Source organism: Pinus tabuliformis, chromosome 8 (genome assembly GCF_031772625.1).
Source record: "Pinus tabuliformis cultivar Carrire ecotype Pingquan chromosome 8, CPIR1, whole genome shotgun sequence".
Classification (NCBI taxonomy): domain Eukaryota; kingdom Viridiplantae; phylum Streptophyta; class Pinopsida; order Pinales; family Pinaceae; genus Pinus; species Pinus tabuliformis.
In genome coordinates, this window is record NC_142294.1 from 137,754,849 (window position 1) to 137,771,128 (window position 16,280).

Below are 16,280 nucleotides of genomic sequence, written 5' to 3' on the forward strand. Positions count from 1 at the left end.
TAGATCATCTGTTTATTTGACTCTATCATACTATTGGAGAAATGTGATGAACTGGGAGCTCATAATGTTGCAATTAAATGAAGTCGCACACCGAAAGAAACCCTTCTAGCAGAGCAGCAAAACACACTCAAAGAAGCTCACAGACAACTGGTAGAACATGAATCTCGTTTTTTTCAGGCTGAGAATATCCAACAAGATTTGATTGATAAAAGCACACAGATGAAGCAGAGCATGTTGCAAACTTAGAATAGCAAAAGAGGATTTATGCACACATGGTGGCATTAAAGATGGAAGTTAATAAGTTATATGCCAATAAATACGCCTTATATATTCAGCTGTAAGTGTGATTAATTACTCAAATCAGATGGATTTGAATTGTGAGCACTACAAGCTGCCCATTGAGCAATCAGAACGCACCCTAGAGTTAATCATTAAGAATTGGCAACCCTTTTGGTCTTTTTTACAGTAGGACAGTGGAAATCCACAGCAGGAATTTTCTTTTAAACATTCAGTGGAAACCACAGCAGGATTTTCTTTTAAACAATACAGTGGAAACCCACAGCAGGATTTTCTTTTAAACAATAGGACGGTGGAATCCCACCCCTGGAAAAAATGATATAAAGCACACAGCTGGGCAAGTATACTACATGGCTTATTTGTTCTACAAATAATGCAGCTGTCATAAGCAGTTCTCAAATTGGCTTATTAATAACCTACTCCTGAAAAGCACTCACAACTGTCATTTTTCTGTTTTATCAAACTATGTGGCTCAAAAGTTGGCAGATTTAGGCAGTCTCATGGCTATTTATGAACCCAAAAATTCCTTACAGGTCTACTCGCAGGAGTTGGCCTAATAGCTAAAGGCTTTGCTGGACAATCTCATCTTCTTGAATAGCACATCAAGGGACCGATGAACGGCAGTTCCTTTCAGGAGCAACTTTTTCCTTCTTTCTCGGCGCCCTGAATTGGGAATCGCTCTCCTCCACCTATTTCTCCCACCAATTCATCATTGGTCACAACCCAAGTCTTGCAAGATCAAATTTAGTATACTCCGGTCAATAATTCTTGCTTGCAGAATTTTCACTGAAAGATATCAACAAATGCTAAGATGTGGTAGGGTTGCAATGTAAAGCAATTGTTAGCACCCAATTAAGCACTCTGGCTGTCTTAAGCCTGTTGCCCAGTAGCTCCTTATGCAATAATAGGACCCCAACTCTCCTCCACAACCCTCAGGGAAGACCCCCGTCCGCTCTGCGAGTTTTCTACAGCCCTCATGGATAAACCCCGTCCGTTCTGTGAGTTATCTGCAGCCCTCCTGGAAGAACCCCGCCCGCTCAGCGAATTGTCTGCCCATTCTCTGTTTCTGCCAGTGAGCCTCTTCAGTGTTTGCTTCAGAGATTGCAAATATACCTTGCGCTCCTGCTGAGAACCGGCAGACGATTCTTGATCCCTGGAAAAGCCCGGCATCCTTTGCTCCGAATACGACCTTAGAAACGAAGAGGGATACATGGATGGCATGGCAAATCGCTCTGATCTCAAACCACGCTCATACCAACGACGCCCTGATCCACTGGTGTCTCGGCTGCACGAGGCGGCGCCGCTCGTTGAACCCTGCTTTGACAGACGAGGGCGGCTTTCAGAGGTGGACGGGCCCTGAGAGCGCGAGTGAGCGAGCGCAGTGACGGTACAATTCCTTTGCAGACCCGGTTTTAGCCCTTGTGCCGTGCAAATATACCATTCCGTGGCCAATTGATCCGACTCCTTGCGCAGCCTCACCAGAGAATGCCCCGTGGAGTACGAGCGACGTAATTTCTTGCCCTGATCCAGGCCCAGCACAGAGAGCGATTCTTGAGAATCGGCGCTATCTGATGCCACGGGGGTCTCGACATCGTTGCCCATACGAACACTCCCGTTTCTCGCTCCATCCACCACAACCGTTACCTCCTCCGGTGCCGTGATCTCGGGCGGTTCGATGATTCCGTAGGCGGTGCCTGTGGGGTTAGCGTGGTCCGTGGGCACCAGATCGGTTCGACAGACCGGGCACGTTGTGTGTGAGAAGAGCCACATATCAATGCAGTCCGGATGGAAAGCGTGGCTGCACTTGGGCAGCAAGCGGAGCTGCTCGTCGTCTTCGAATTCGCTGAGACACACCGCGCACTCGAGCGTTTCTTTGGTCTGCATCGTGAGGCCCTTCACGAGATCGTAGCTGAACACCAGAAAGCTTTCGATGACGGCCTTGTCGAGACCACGGTTGCCCTCGTTCTGCCTCCGGGCCTGTGCATTGCCCCCCCTCTCCCCTCGTCCCAGGCTTTCGTCTCCTCGGGTGCAATTTCTGAAGCAGATAGAGTAACAGCCCACGAAGAAAGCCAAGCCCGTTAGCAGAACCAGGATAATGGCCGTGGATGGGCTCAAACTACCACTGAAGCCGCGGTGGTAATCATTGTTGCTATCGGGACGGCTATTGCTGTTATCGGCCAATCTCAGGGCAGCAAATGGGGCAGCAAGACTAAAATTCTCAGAGTTTCCTAGGACGACCAAATTAGAACCTCCGCCATTGGCAGGTGGGTTCTTCGAACGGTTCAGCAGAGCTAATCGTCTGCTCTTCATTGTTAACCCGACGAATCCAGAGTATGATAAAATTGAAATTTCGACGATCTCGTTGCAGGGAAATGGGTCACGGCATCTTGGTTTATATAAAATAAAAAAGCACATGTATTTAGACTTTGATTCCAAGTTGAGTTGGCCTTCAAGAATTCTATTCATCTAGCGAGCACTAATGGTCGATAGGCCGGCATTGATTTGAAAATTTTGAACTTATCAAAAGAGCTGGCAAGAGCTAACCAGCCTGTTATCGGGCCTGCACCCAATCGTGGCCGCCCTGAGAAACGATGGATGGCATGGGCATGTATGTATGTATGGCGAGGCTGTTATCGGGTGCATTAAAGGCCAGATAACAAGCGGGTTAGCTCTTGCCAAAAGAGCTGGGTTTTTACTTTTGTGGGGCAGAGCATATTTATTATTGCAGGTGTGAAAGTATAACAACGATATAAATTTAATGGAGTTGTTTTTAATATGATTTTTTGGAGTCTTTTTTTTGTTTTTCTAGTCAAAATTTTTTAAAATTTGGCAGCAATATTGAAATGACAAGTTTGATGGGTAATCCCTGCACAATCAAAGCTTCCCAGGGTTTTTCATGGTGCTTAATCCAAATATACAGTTAAAAAACCAGTTTAAATAATACAAATCAACATTTAACCTCAATTTTTTCAGCGAACTAAAAAATCTAAAAAATGACACTAAAAACAACTCTTAATTTTAAGGGGTAAAATTTAAATTGCTTTATTGTTTAAGAGGTACAAATTGTCTTAACATGAATTTTATGGTTAAATTTTTCATTAATTATCTGGAATGATAAATTTTAATTAAAATTTGAAAATGAATTTTTCTGCTGGAAGTTGAATGTGTAACTGTTTCCGTGTAAAGTTATATTATAATTCGGCACAAATTTTCGATTTTTTACATTTATTAAAGTTAAATTTTTAAATTTAAAAACAAATTTAAAGTTATATATTATTAAAATATGTATATTTATACTAAATAGTTTAATAGTTTTAATTATTATAATAATAGATATAAATTTTTATTTATTTACAATTTAGGTTAGTTTGAGATTGTTTTTTTATTTTAAATTATTTCATTAAAAAAAGAAATTGTAATTAAATCAATATTCACAAATAATGATAAACTTCATCCCATTAAATTATCAAATTTCAATAAACTTTACCATTAGAAAACATTATAAATACACTCATTTATTCATTTAAGTTTTACTATTACCACACATTGAATATTTTATAAAAAATAAAATTACTTATAATTCTGTTTATTTATAAACTTAATTATTTATTATTCATATTTATTAAATATATTAGTTTAGGTGAATTATTGGATCTCAGTGGATATTATTCAACTCATCATCATCATCTATTTATTATTTATTCTAGAGACTTATCTTAAAATCAAAAAGATAAAAAATAAAAGAAAAATCATTGAAAATGTATATATGCGTTAAATAATTTATCCCATAAGTAAATTTTAGAAAACAAAAAGAAGATTTTAAAATATAATTTACCCTTATTTAAATATTATTGAGTTTGATAGATTTTGCCACCTTCGAAAAAAAATATATATATTATTGAAAAGCGCAAGGGGAGAGATGAGCGGTGAGATAAAGTGGCGTGATCTTGTAGGCATTCGACCTTACATCCTTCCATTGGTCTTAACATTGTTTTGCGTCCAAGTTTCGCCATTCCATACCTGCTACATGAGTAGTTCCACCAACCATATCGGAATTCCCCGTGCTACCATGTCTCAGATCAACGTCCATGAGTTAGAGAGGTCAAAGACGTCAGACTGCTATAATTATACCCTCACTGAGAATATTGGACAATATTCCCACTGTGTCTATCTTTTGAATTTTTGTGAGCTAAATTTTATTTCGGTTGAATTTATATTTAAAAAAATTAATTAAATATAATTTTTCCCCAAATAAATCATTATTTTAAAATTATTTACTTAATTTTTAAATGATAAAAATATTAATTTTAAATATATTAATTTTTTCCAAAAATGTATAAAAAAATTAGAAACTTAAATATATTTACACTTGTATATTAGTTTTATGTAACATTACACTAATTTTGTTGTTAAAGGAAAATGTTGGGTAGGATGTCATAGCCATTACGGAAAAGCTTCACTTGTAAATGTATGGGTTTGAGTGACATCAAGAGTTTTATATTAAGTATTTGGTGAAATCTCTTCATCCTAATTATTGGACAAAATACTTGATAGAAGTGTTTGATAAAAAGTCTATATGTCAAGTAGTTGTCGACATTATTGTCATCAAAAACAAATTTTCACTAATGGTTATGGCTCTTAATGGAACATTGAATCTATCACATATTTAATAAAATAATATTAGTTTTAATGGGAGTATTTGTCAGGCCTGGAGGTAACTCTTCAAATGAATTGTATGTATTCATTAAGATTATTCATGGTTATATACATGAAGGAGTGACACTTGGGCTTCACCTCCCGATGGCTCTTTATTTTCCATTATTTACAAGTCTTCACCCAATCCCAATGATTAGGTGTCAACATTCCCCCCCTTAATCTGAAGGGATGTTGGTGAGTCCAAGCATTGTTCTGAATATTTCAAACTTTTCTTTCCCAAGCGCTTTGGTGAAGATGTCTGCAATCTACTCATAAGTGGAACAATGACGTAGATGGATTGTCTTGGCCTCAACATGATGTCAAATCGAATGGTATTTTGTATTGATGCGCTTCGTTCGATCATGGAACTTTGGTTTCTTGGCCAGCTTTATTGCAAAGGTGTTGTCAATCATGAGTGGAGTTGAATGTACTTGTTTTCCCTGCAAATCTTCCAGAAATTTCTTGAGCCACACAATTTCTTTTGTTGCCTCAGCTGCTGCCACATATTCTGCCTCTGTTGTGGAATCTGCTGGAACTGATTATTTGCGTGATCTCCAGGAGACAGCTCCTGATTCAAGACTCATAGCATAACCTGAAGTAGATACCCCAGTTTCTTTGTCTCCATCGAAGTCTAAATCAGAGTATCCAATCAAGCTGAAGTCACCCACCTGTGTATACTTGAGTCCAAATTCTTGGGTTCCCTTCAAGTACTTTAGAACTCTTTTTGCAGCAGACCAATGTCCCTCACAAGGCTTTTTCATAAACTTGGAGAGGATTCCAATAACAAACGAAATGTCTGGTCTGGTAGTAGTCAAGTAGTTGAGACTTCCTACAAGTTGTCTATACTTTGTTGCATCTTCAAATTCTTTTCCTTCAATGGAAGTGAACTTTAAATTTTGTTCTATTCGACTAGTCAGAGGATTTCACTTTGTGCAAATTCTCAATGTAGATTAAATTTATTATGCAATGTACTAAAGCAAAATACTTAATCTACTTCTACAATCAAACTTGCGGAAGCTAAATCGATTTTTAGCAAGATCAAACAGAACACATATAACAGAGAAAAAGATTCAATCACACATGAAACACAAAAGAATACTCTAGGGAAAGCCTCAGCTAAAAACCCCGCTATCTGTATTATCATACAAGTGGAAATATCTCAGGATTACACAAAGCTTTAGCTCTCAAGCTATCCAGCGCTCAGTACAATCCCTCACTGCTAATCATAGACAGAATAGACAACACATATGCCTTCTCCTCTGTCCTCCAAGCCTCCTATTTCCTTGCGTTATTTCTCCTGTGTGATCCAGTTGTAACATGTGTGATTTTCACCTCACACGCTGCTCTGACCTCTGTAATAACTGTGCAATCCTCAAGGAATTAATTTCTTCTACATGCAACAGATATTCACATGGGAATATTCTAGCAACTGATAGTACACTGTCCCTGCCTTTAATCTCAACTGGGTATTTGTCTGAACTGACACGCATGAGTTATTTATGAGAGAATATTCAGTTATCTGGAGAACACTAGTTGCATGCATGCATGCATTAACTCACTGAACTCACAATTAGTTCCATAAACTGTTTGGAACTAATTTAACTGGACTTAACTCAGTTAACTGAGCTAACTAATTACAACTCAAATACAACTCATCCTTATCTCCATAATTACGGGATAACTTCCTCAATCAAAGGAATAACTGTTGCATGACTTCACAAAAACTTCATGTTTGAATTTCACCAACTAATTAACTCAAGATGAATTAATTAATTATTTTTCAAACAACTGGTGAGACTAAATTCAAATTTTAATCCTCAATTTTAATTCAAGGACAAATTAAAATTGGAATATATCCTGAAATGCTATCTATAGCAATGCTATTTTTAGCATTTCTATTTTTAGCATTTCTTGTTGCTATTTTCAACCCTCCCTCTCAACAAGAAAGGGATTATCTGCCACCCCGATCTTGTCTCTGTGGAACTCGAATTTACACTTTGACAATGCCTTAGTCAAAATGTCAGCATCTTGCTCCTCGGTCGAAATATACTACAACAACATGATCCTCATCGCCACACAATCTCTGAGATGATGATACTGAATGTCGATATGCTTGGACCTGTCATGAAATGCTGGATTCTCAGAGAGTTTGATACAACTTTGATTATCACAATAGATCACGGTTGAATCCATCCTCTGATCAAACAAACCAACTAGAATTTTCCGCATCCAAATGGCCTCACATGCTGCTTGACTTGTAGCCCTGTATTCAGCCTTTGTTGAGCTGACTGCAACTGACCTCTATTTCCTGCTGTACGAAGAAACTGCAGCTGAACCAAGGTTGAAAATTCCTCCTGATGTGCTCTTCCGATCTAATGGACTCCCTACCCAATCTGCATCTATGAAGCCCTGTAGCTTGACTCCCTCTGACCGTCTGTACCATAATCCATATTGAGATGTGCCTCTAAGGTATCTCAAAACATGCTTCGCTGCCTTCCAAAACAGCTTGGTAGGCTGAACCATAACTTGACTCAGCTGGTTCACCGCATAGCATAAATCTGGTCGTGTGTTCACTAAGTACATCAATGAACCCACAAGCTGCCTGTACATAGTAGCTTCTACTACTTCTCCTGAAGTAGCATCCTCCTTCCTCCAGTTACCTGCTAGAAGAGCCTGGATGGGCTTGCACTTCTCCATGTGGAATCTCCTGAGTATCTCATTGGCATACTTGCCTTGAGACGCAAACACTTCCCCATCCTTCTGCCACACTTCCATGCCTAGAAAGTAGTGCATGAGACCCATTTTTTTCATCTCAAACTCTCTTGCAAGGTCCTCCTTGCAAGACATGATCAACTGATCATCACCTGTCAATATCAGATCATCAACATAAAGAACAATGATCAACTGCTTACCTTCCACCATGATGTGGTATAAGTTCGCATCCGCTTCACTCTTTGTGAAGCCCAACCCAGTGAAGTAGTTGTCGATCTTGGTGCACCAAGCACGAGGTGCTTGCTTCAGCCATACAAATCTCTCTTGAATTGGCACACATGCGACTCACGATTGAAGGTCTCAAATCCTTCTGGCTACTCTATGTACACCTCTTCCTCAATCTTGCCATTGAGGAATGCAGTCTTCACATCCATCTGATGGATCTTCCAACCCATCTATGTTGATAGTGCCAACATCGATCTGATAGATGAGTACCTTGCTACAGGAGAAAAAGTCTCATCATAGTCGATCCCCTCGACCTGTGAGAAACCACGGGCAACAAACCTTGCCTTATGTTTCTCCACACTACCATCAGCAGCATGCTTTACCTTGTAAAGCCAACAGGAACTCACGACTGACTTGTTCTCTAGTCTTGGAACAACATCCCAAACACTATTCCGAACTGTGGAGTCATACTCCTCCACCATAGCATCAACCCAAATCTGTTGCTAAACTACTTCCTCAAAGGAAGATGGCTCAGTCTCAACACATTCCCCAACAAGGGCCATGTATCCAGTGTACCTATCAGGTGACCTCCTCTATCTGTGCTGAGAAGATGGTTCTCCCACGTTCTCTCTCGCATCCGACAACAATATGGCAACTTCTCTCATAGGCTTCCGCCCATCTCTAGAAGACTCTACATGAGTGGATGTCTCCACTCCTGAAACCTCTGCATGTGGTTGCTCTACATCAGTTTGAGGCTCCTCCTCCTTAGGAACCAAAAGTTCCTCCTTTGCTTGCAACTTGAGGTCCCTCTCAAGGGAAACTCTCATGGCCTTTAGGTCATCGAACTTAAGATCTCTACGAACCACTGTCCTCTAACTGGTAGGCAAATACACCCGATAGTTGTGGGGAGTATCAATGTACCCCACAAGTATCCCCAACTCTGTTGCCGGCTCTAGATTCTTCCGGGCATCCTTGGTCACATGGCAATAAACGGATGAGCCAAAGATCCTGAAGTGACCCACATCTAGTCTCTTCCCAGAGAAAGCTTCCTCTGGTGTCTTCATCCCAAGTATGTGATGCGGGATTCTATTCTGCAAATAGACCGTTGTGTTGCATGCTTCAGCCCACAAATGAAGTGGTAGGCCTTGGTCATGCAGCATCACCCGAGCTGCCCCCACAATACCAAGGCTTTGAACTCACAAAACCTTGAGAAGGTTTGATCCTTCTTCTACATGAAATAGATCCAGCATCTACGAGAAAAATCATCAATGAAAATCACATAATACCTTTGTTTAGCAGTGGAGGTATTCAAGAATGGTCCACACACATTTGTATGAACTCGCTCCAAGATTGCTTCAGCTCGACTGTCTCGATCCTGAAAGGAAGATTTTGCATACTTACCCAAGGTACAACATTTGCATGTGTCCACTAGCTCAACTTTACCTTTGGGAAGTCCAATAGAAATTTGTTGCATTATCTTCAAGGTCCCATGATGCAAGTGGACCAACCTTCTATGCCATAACTCGCCAATATCTTGGCTTTGCACCAATTCTGCTTTGGAACTCAATGCAACACATTCATCTACCTCCAGCTTGTAGAAATTCTTCACTCGAATCCCAATCCTCTTGGTCTGACTTTGATTCGGATTTAAACAGGAACGCAACAAATTACAAAGATAACCATATACACAAAGATGCAGCGGAAATAATACTTCATTTCATTAATGGGAAATACTGAAATATGCTTACAACCAGAAATGGAAATAAACCAGCTAGGGCGATGGTAGCTTATCTCTGAGAAGAGATGTGGTGGCTACATGCCTCTGAACTGTGTTACAATGAGGCTCGAAGGCCTATTTATTGTTGAGAAATAATGGAGAACCCTTAACATTCCAAAACCTAACCCTAGAAGATGAAACGCCAAACTGTGGGCCCCGTTTGGGTAAATTGGTACACCAACTTCCCAGGGTCGTAACTTTGGCATACGATCTCTGTTTGACACGTACAATAGCTCGTTAGAAAGATCTATCGGAGCACTGCCACTTTGGGAGGCAACATCGGTCCATGGACCCATGTTGCTCCAGATTTCCCAAAAAATGTCGTTGAGGGCCTCAAAACGGCTCCGGAAGTTCAGGACCTGAAAAACTGCTAAAAATAGTAAGTTGTGCTACAATTAAGGAAACTGAAAATGCTGAGAGAAACAATGGTGGGGGTCCAGGTGGACTTGGCAGGTGGCCACCAATATCCACCTGGATCATTCCTCCCCCCTTAGGAAGCAATGGTCCCCATTGCGTTGAGTTCCTCCATGAGATGAGGAAACTTTTGCTGAACTTGTTCCCTGGTGAGCCACTTTCCCTGCTGAAGGAGTTGGCCTGCTTTGACAACTCGATACAGTTGGATATTCTGTTGGCGAGTGTTCTTGATCTGTGTGTCCATGATCCGATCAGTTGCAGCTTGTTCCATGCAATCTAGATTTAATTCTGTGGGTGTGAGTTGTTCTGCAATGTCGGATGTGTCTAGCAATGGTGGAAAGTATGGCCGAAGGCGGTCCACATTGAACACTGGGTGCAGGCCAAGGAATGGGGGAATGCTGAGCTCAAATGCATTGTCTCCCATAGCCTTAGTAATGGTGTAAGGACCATATCGGAGTGGTCTCAGTTTCCGATAGGCTCCAGTAAGGCGTTCCTTTTGCAAATGCAACCAGACTTTATCGCCCACCTCAAACTTGTGTGGCACCCGATGTTGATCATGTCGCTGCTTGTACTTGGCATTTGATTTCTCCAAAATGTCATGGACCTGCTGGCGAATATGTTGGATGTGCTCAATGAAGCTGGTGGCCTTATCTGTTTCGGACTGGACATGAGCTGAATTTATGTGAGTAGCTGCAAGTGGCATGGCCACATCAATGGGGCATAGTGGCTGGAATCCCAAACCCACCTGAAAAGGGCTATGGCCAGTGGAGCTGTGAAGAGCTCGGTTGTAGCTGTGCTGAACATAGGGGAGGCTCTCGTCCCATGTGCGTGGATGCTTTGAGTTATACATGCGCAGAATGTGCACAATCATCCTATTGACAACCTTTGTCTGGCCATCAGTTTGAGGATGGAAGGCTGTGGACTTCGTGAGTTTGGTGTCCAACATTGACCAAAGACTCGACCAAAATGTGCTGAGAAACCGACTGTCCCGATCTGATATGATAAAGTGTGGGATCCCAAAGTGCACCCACACTCGTTCAAAGAAGAGTTTAGCAGTGGCTTCTGCTGTGATATTCTTCTTGCAGGCCGCCATAATGGCCATCTTCGAGAACCTGTCGACGACCACAAAAACACAGTCATTTCCATGCTTAGTGGAAGGAAGGTCTGACATGTAATCCATGGAGATGGATTCCCAAGGTCGACTAGGGGTAGGCAATGGGGTATAGAGGCTGTGCTTCTTGATGGTTGGTTTGGCAATGGCACAGGCAGTACATGATCTGATGTACTTCCCAACATCCTGTCGAAGATTCGGCCAATAGAAATAATTTTGCAGTACTGCCACTGTTTTCTCGACCCCGAAATGCCCAGCAGCCCGACTATAGTGTGCTTCCCAAATCATCTTGGCACGCTCGCTTGAAGGAACACAAAGGTGACCCAGGTGGCATAACAGGGCATCTTGGAGGTGAAAATCTAGAACATGCCGACCCTCCAAGAGTGTCTGGTATGTGTGGCCGAATTCTGGGTTGCTTTTGTAGAGAAGTGGCCAATCAGAAGTCTCATGCCCACAAGAGTTGAGCACGGTGGTTAACGCCATGATCGGTGGTCGACTGAGGCAATCTGCAACATTATTGGTACTGCCCTTCTTATACTTGATATTCAAGTGGAACTGTTGCAGGTATGTAGACCACTTCTGATGGCGATCATTTTGCAATTTCCCTTGGGTCTGTATGAACTGCAGGGGTTGGTGGTCTATGTGGATGACCGTTTCCTTCCCCAAAATGTAATGCTTCCATTGTCGGCAGGCCTGTACAATGGAATACATCTCTTTATCATAAGTGGGGTACTTCCAGACTGTGTCTGAAAGTGTTTCACTGTGATATGCCACTGGATGTCCATGTTGAGTAAGGACTGCCCCAATAGCATAGTCAGAGGCATCTGTCTCGACCTCAAATGGTTGTTGTAAATCTGGTAACGTGAGCACTGGTGCCGTGCAGAGGCGATCCTTCAACTCCATGAATGCCTTCTGTTGAGATTCAGACCAAAAGAATTTTGCTTTCGCCCCTCCCTTGGTGACTTGACTCAAGGGCCAAGTAATATGAGAAAACCCCAACACGAACCTGCGGTAGAAGTTGGCAAGACCTAGAAAGCTGCGGAGCTCTGTTAGAGTGGTTGGAGATGGCCAATCCCGAATGACTTGGATCTTGGCTGGATCGACATGCACCCCCTGTTCATCAATGATGTATCCCAGATACTGAACCTGGGTCATGCCAAAAGTGCATTTCTCCAAATTGGCACATAGCTTGTGTTGCCGCAGTGTTTGGAGAACCTGTCAGATGTGGTGGAGGTGCTCTTTCCAACTCTGGCTGAAGATCAGAATGTCATCCAAGTATACTACTACAAAGGAGTTGGTGAATGGCCACAAGATGTCATCCATTAGCCTCCTGAAGGTTGCAGGAGCATTCGTCAATCCGAAAGGCATAACCAACCATTTGAAAAGGCCCTCCTTGGATTTGAAGGCAGTGTTCCACACATCAGATGGTTCGATTGGTACCTGGTGATATCCTGACTTTAGATCGATCTTGCTGAAATATTTCGCCCCCTTTAGTTGGTCCAGGAGGTCATCAATCCGCAGGATCGGGTACCTATTACGGACAGTGATCTTGTTCAGCGCCCGATAGTCAATACAGAGTCTCCACGTCCCATCCTTCTTCTGTACCAACACGATCGGGCTCCCACAAGGCGATGAACTCGGACGGATGTGACCTTTCTGCAGGAGCTCCTGAATCTGCCTCTTGATTTCATTGTTCTCCAGAACGGAGCGCCGATAAATTGGTCCATTGGGTAGCGGCGCACCTGGGGTCAGATCGATGGAGTGCTTGACCTGACATTGCAGAGGAACCCCTGCAGGGGAGGTGAAGATGTCCTCGTACTCCTCCACAACCTTGTCCATCTGTAGTTGTCGTGTAGAGGGACCCCGTCTGGAGGCCGCGACCACCGTCTTCTTCTTTCCTTGAGGGCGTATCATCAGGAAAACAAATTTCCTGGTTTTGGAAATGATCTTACTGCATTGTTTTGCAGTAATCAAAGAGATGGCGGTAGGTGGTGCTACCTCTGGTATCCTGTACAACTTATTTCCCAATGTAATAATAATAGCACAGGGCCTTGATTCATACACAGCATGTCGCTTCCACAAGTATGGTTGTCCTAATAATACATCACAAACTTCAAGGGGAGCAATGTCACACAATACCTCATCTGTGAAGGGCTTGATGTTGTATGGAAGGCGACACTACTGGCTCACGCGAAGATCTCGTCCTTGGTGAAGCCACCCAATGGTGTATGGTTGTGGATGTGCTGTGGTCGGTAAGCCCAACCGCTTCACGACCTCTGCCGAAATGAGGTTCTTTTGACTCCCGCTATCAACAATGAACTGTATCGGGGAGCCCTTTACCCACATCTGGGAGTGAAAGAGACGCTCCTCCTCCTCTGGATCTTCGGGTTCATTTTTCTGGATCTTGGCGGTAGCAACAGTGGCGTTGGGATCCGCATCAATGATCTGCTTCCCTTTGTCATTCCCCTTATCGGGTTCTGACTCAGAGTCGGAACATGCATCTGATTCTGAAACCTTTAGCTCAGCCACCAATGACTGCTTGGCCCGACACTCACTTGTGTTGTGAGTGGAGCTCTTATGGAACTCACACCATTTTCCCGTGTCCTTTTTCGGCTTCGCGGCGCTGTTCTTTGCTTGCAGCTTCGGCGGGTTGTCTTGGGCTGTCCCGCCTTGGCTTTGTCCTTTGTTATGTGGTTTAGGGGCACCTTTCCCCTACTTTGGATTCGCAGATCCAAAGTCTCGTTTCTTTTGTTTAAACTTCTGCTCGACCTTGACGGCATATCGGTATGCTGCGCCGAGCGAGGAGATGTTCAGGAATTGTATTTCTTCCTAGATGTACTTGTGCAGGCAGCCACGGTATTTGAGTATCAAATGTTGCTCCGAATCCTTGATACCCAACTTTGTGCGAAGGGTATGGAAAAGATTGGTGAACTTCGGCACGTCTTGATCCCTTCCCTGCCGCAGCGTGGTCCACTTTATGTATTCATCCTCATAGCTTCCGACAGGGTAGTACTGCTCCTTGATGGCATCCCGGAATGAATTCCAGGTGGGTGCGGCTGAAAATAGTGAGCCAGTACTTTCATCCTTCTGCTCGCAGTAGGTTTCCCACCAGTCCTTGACGTGGGGGGCTGCTTTGAGAAGAGCGAAAACAATCTTTTCCCGACTCGAAAATTCATGAACAGAAAAATAACCCTCTAGCAGATTTAACCATTTATCTACGGCATCTGCGTCTATCTGACCCTCGAATATGGGGATTTCAAAATTAACTTGTACCTTAAAGGCGTGGCGTTTCCAGAGTAGCTGCTGGAAGCCGATGCGTCGCTTCTGGGTAGCCGCTGAAGGATCTGGGCAAAGCTGTCCATCATCGCGTTCCGTTGTCGCTCGAGGGCTTCGTCGAGCAAGATTTTGATGGGATCTCCTGCCCCTCATCTTTCTTCTCATCCGCCATGGGAGGCCGTCGGGATTTTCGAGGCTGGTCTTGAAAAGGTTCGACCAGTTCAAGCCCTAACTCCTTATATCCCGACCTTGTCGGGGACATGCAAAGAAAAACAGAGAAAAAGCAGACCGCTCTGATACCACTGATCCGGATTTAAACAGGAACGCAACAATTACAGAGATAACCATATACACAAAGATGCAGCGGAAATAATACTTCATTTCATTAATGGGAAATACTGAAATATGCTTACAACCAGAAATGGAAATAAACCAGCTAGGGCGATGGTAGCTTATCTCTGAGAAGAGATGTGGTGGCTACATGCCTCTGAACTGTGTTACAATGAGGCTCGAAGGCCTATTTATTGTTGAGAAACAATGGAGAACCCTTAACATTCCAAAACCTAACCCTAGAAGATGAAACGCCAAACTGTGGGCCCCGTTTGGGTAAATTGGTACACCAACTTCCCAGGGTCGTAACTTTGGCATACGATCTTCGTTTGACGCGTACAATAGCTCGTTAGAAAGATCTATCCGAGCACTGCCACTTTGGGAGGCAACATCGGTCTAGGGACCCATGTTGCTCCAGATTTCCCAAAAAACGTCGTTTAGGGCCTCAAAACGGCTCCGGAAGTTCAGGACCCGAAAAACTGCTAAAAATAGTAAGTTGTGCTACAATTAAGGAAACTGAAAATGCTGAGAGAAACAATGGTGGGGGTCCAGGTAGACATGGCAGGTGGCCACCAATATCCACCTGGATCAGACTTGTGGCTATGTGTCTCAAGAACACCTTTCCTTTACTGAAGACTACATCATAGCCTTTGTCTTCCAACATCGCGACCGATACCAAGTTTTTCTTCAGTCTAGGCACATACTTTACATCAGTCAAGGTGAGAGGAGCTCCATGCTCCCTTTGAAACACAACCATACCTTCACCTGAAACACGGTACTTTCCATCATCGCCCATCTCTATGCGCATCTGGAGGTCTTTCTCCTCTAAGGTACTGAATAAACTCTTATCGTCGGTCATGTGGAATGAGGCTCCACTGTCCAGGTACCAAGCACAACCCACTATCGATGAAACCATGCATGCGATGAGGATAAAATCCAATTCGAACTGTGACGCCAGTGCCTCACCATCTGATCCTTTCGAGGATCCCTTCTTGGATTTCTTCAATGGACATTTAGTTGCATAATGGCCCACCTCATGACAATTAAAGCATCTCACTTTAAATTTGTCAATCTTCTTCCCACCATGGGAAGAACTCTATTTGGAATGGGAAGCCTTCCCTTTCCCTTTCTTCACCTTACTTGCTAAGGTTATATTTTCTTCATCATCATGCTTAGATGAAAAGCCATCTCTGGTGCTTCACCTGATCTCCTCCTACATCAGATCCGACCACAGTCGTTCCCAATTTGGCAGTTTCTCTCTTCAATTCGTTGAGTCTTGGTAGCTATGCCAGCTCTTAGGAAGACCAAGGAGAGCAAGACTCACCATATCATCATTAGCTGTCGTGATTCCTACACTTCCAAGCTCATCTCTACAAGTGGTGATCTTGTTCATATATGTAGAGATCGTGTCGCCCTTTTCATACTTGATTTTCTGAAGCTTGT

General features: G+C 43.1%; 1 protein-coding gene across 1 annotated transcript; it reads right to left on the minus strand.

Annotated features, from left to right (window-relative positions):
- Positions 1-290: 290 nt before the first annotated feature.
- On the minus strand, positions 291-2,781 carry LOC149234494 (uncharacterized). The gene has a single exon (XM_089371853.1). It carries the CDS (start codon positions 2,761-2,763, stop codon positions 1,192-1,194), a length of 1,572 nt encoding a protein of 523 aa, XP_089227979.1. The 5' UTR covers positions 2,764-2,781; the 3' UTR covers positions 291-1,191.
- Between the last annotated feature and the right edge of the window lie 13,499 nt (positions 2,782-16,280).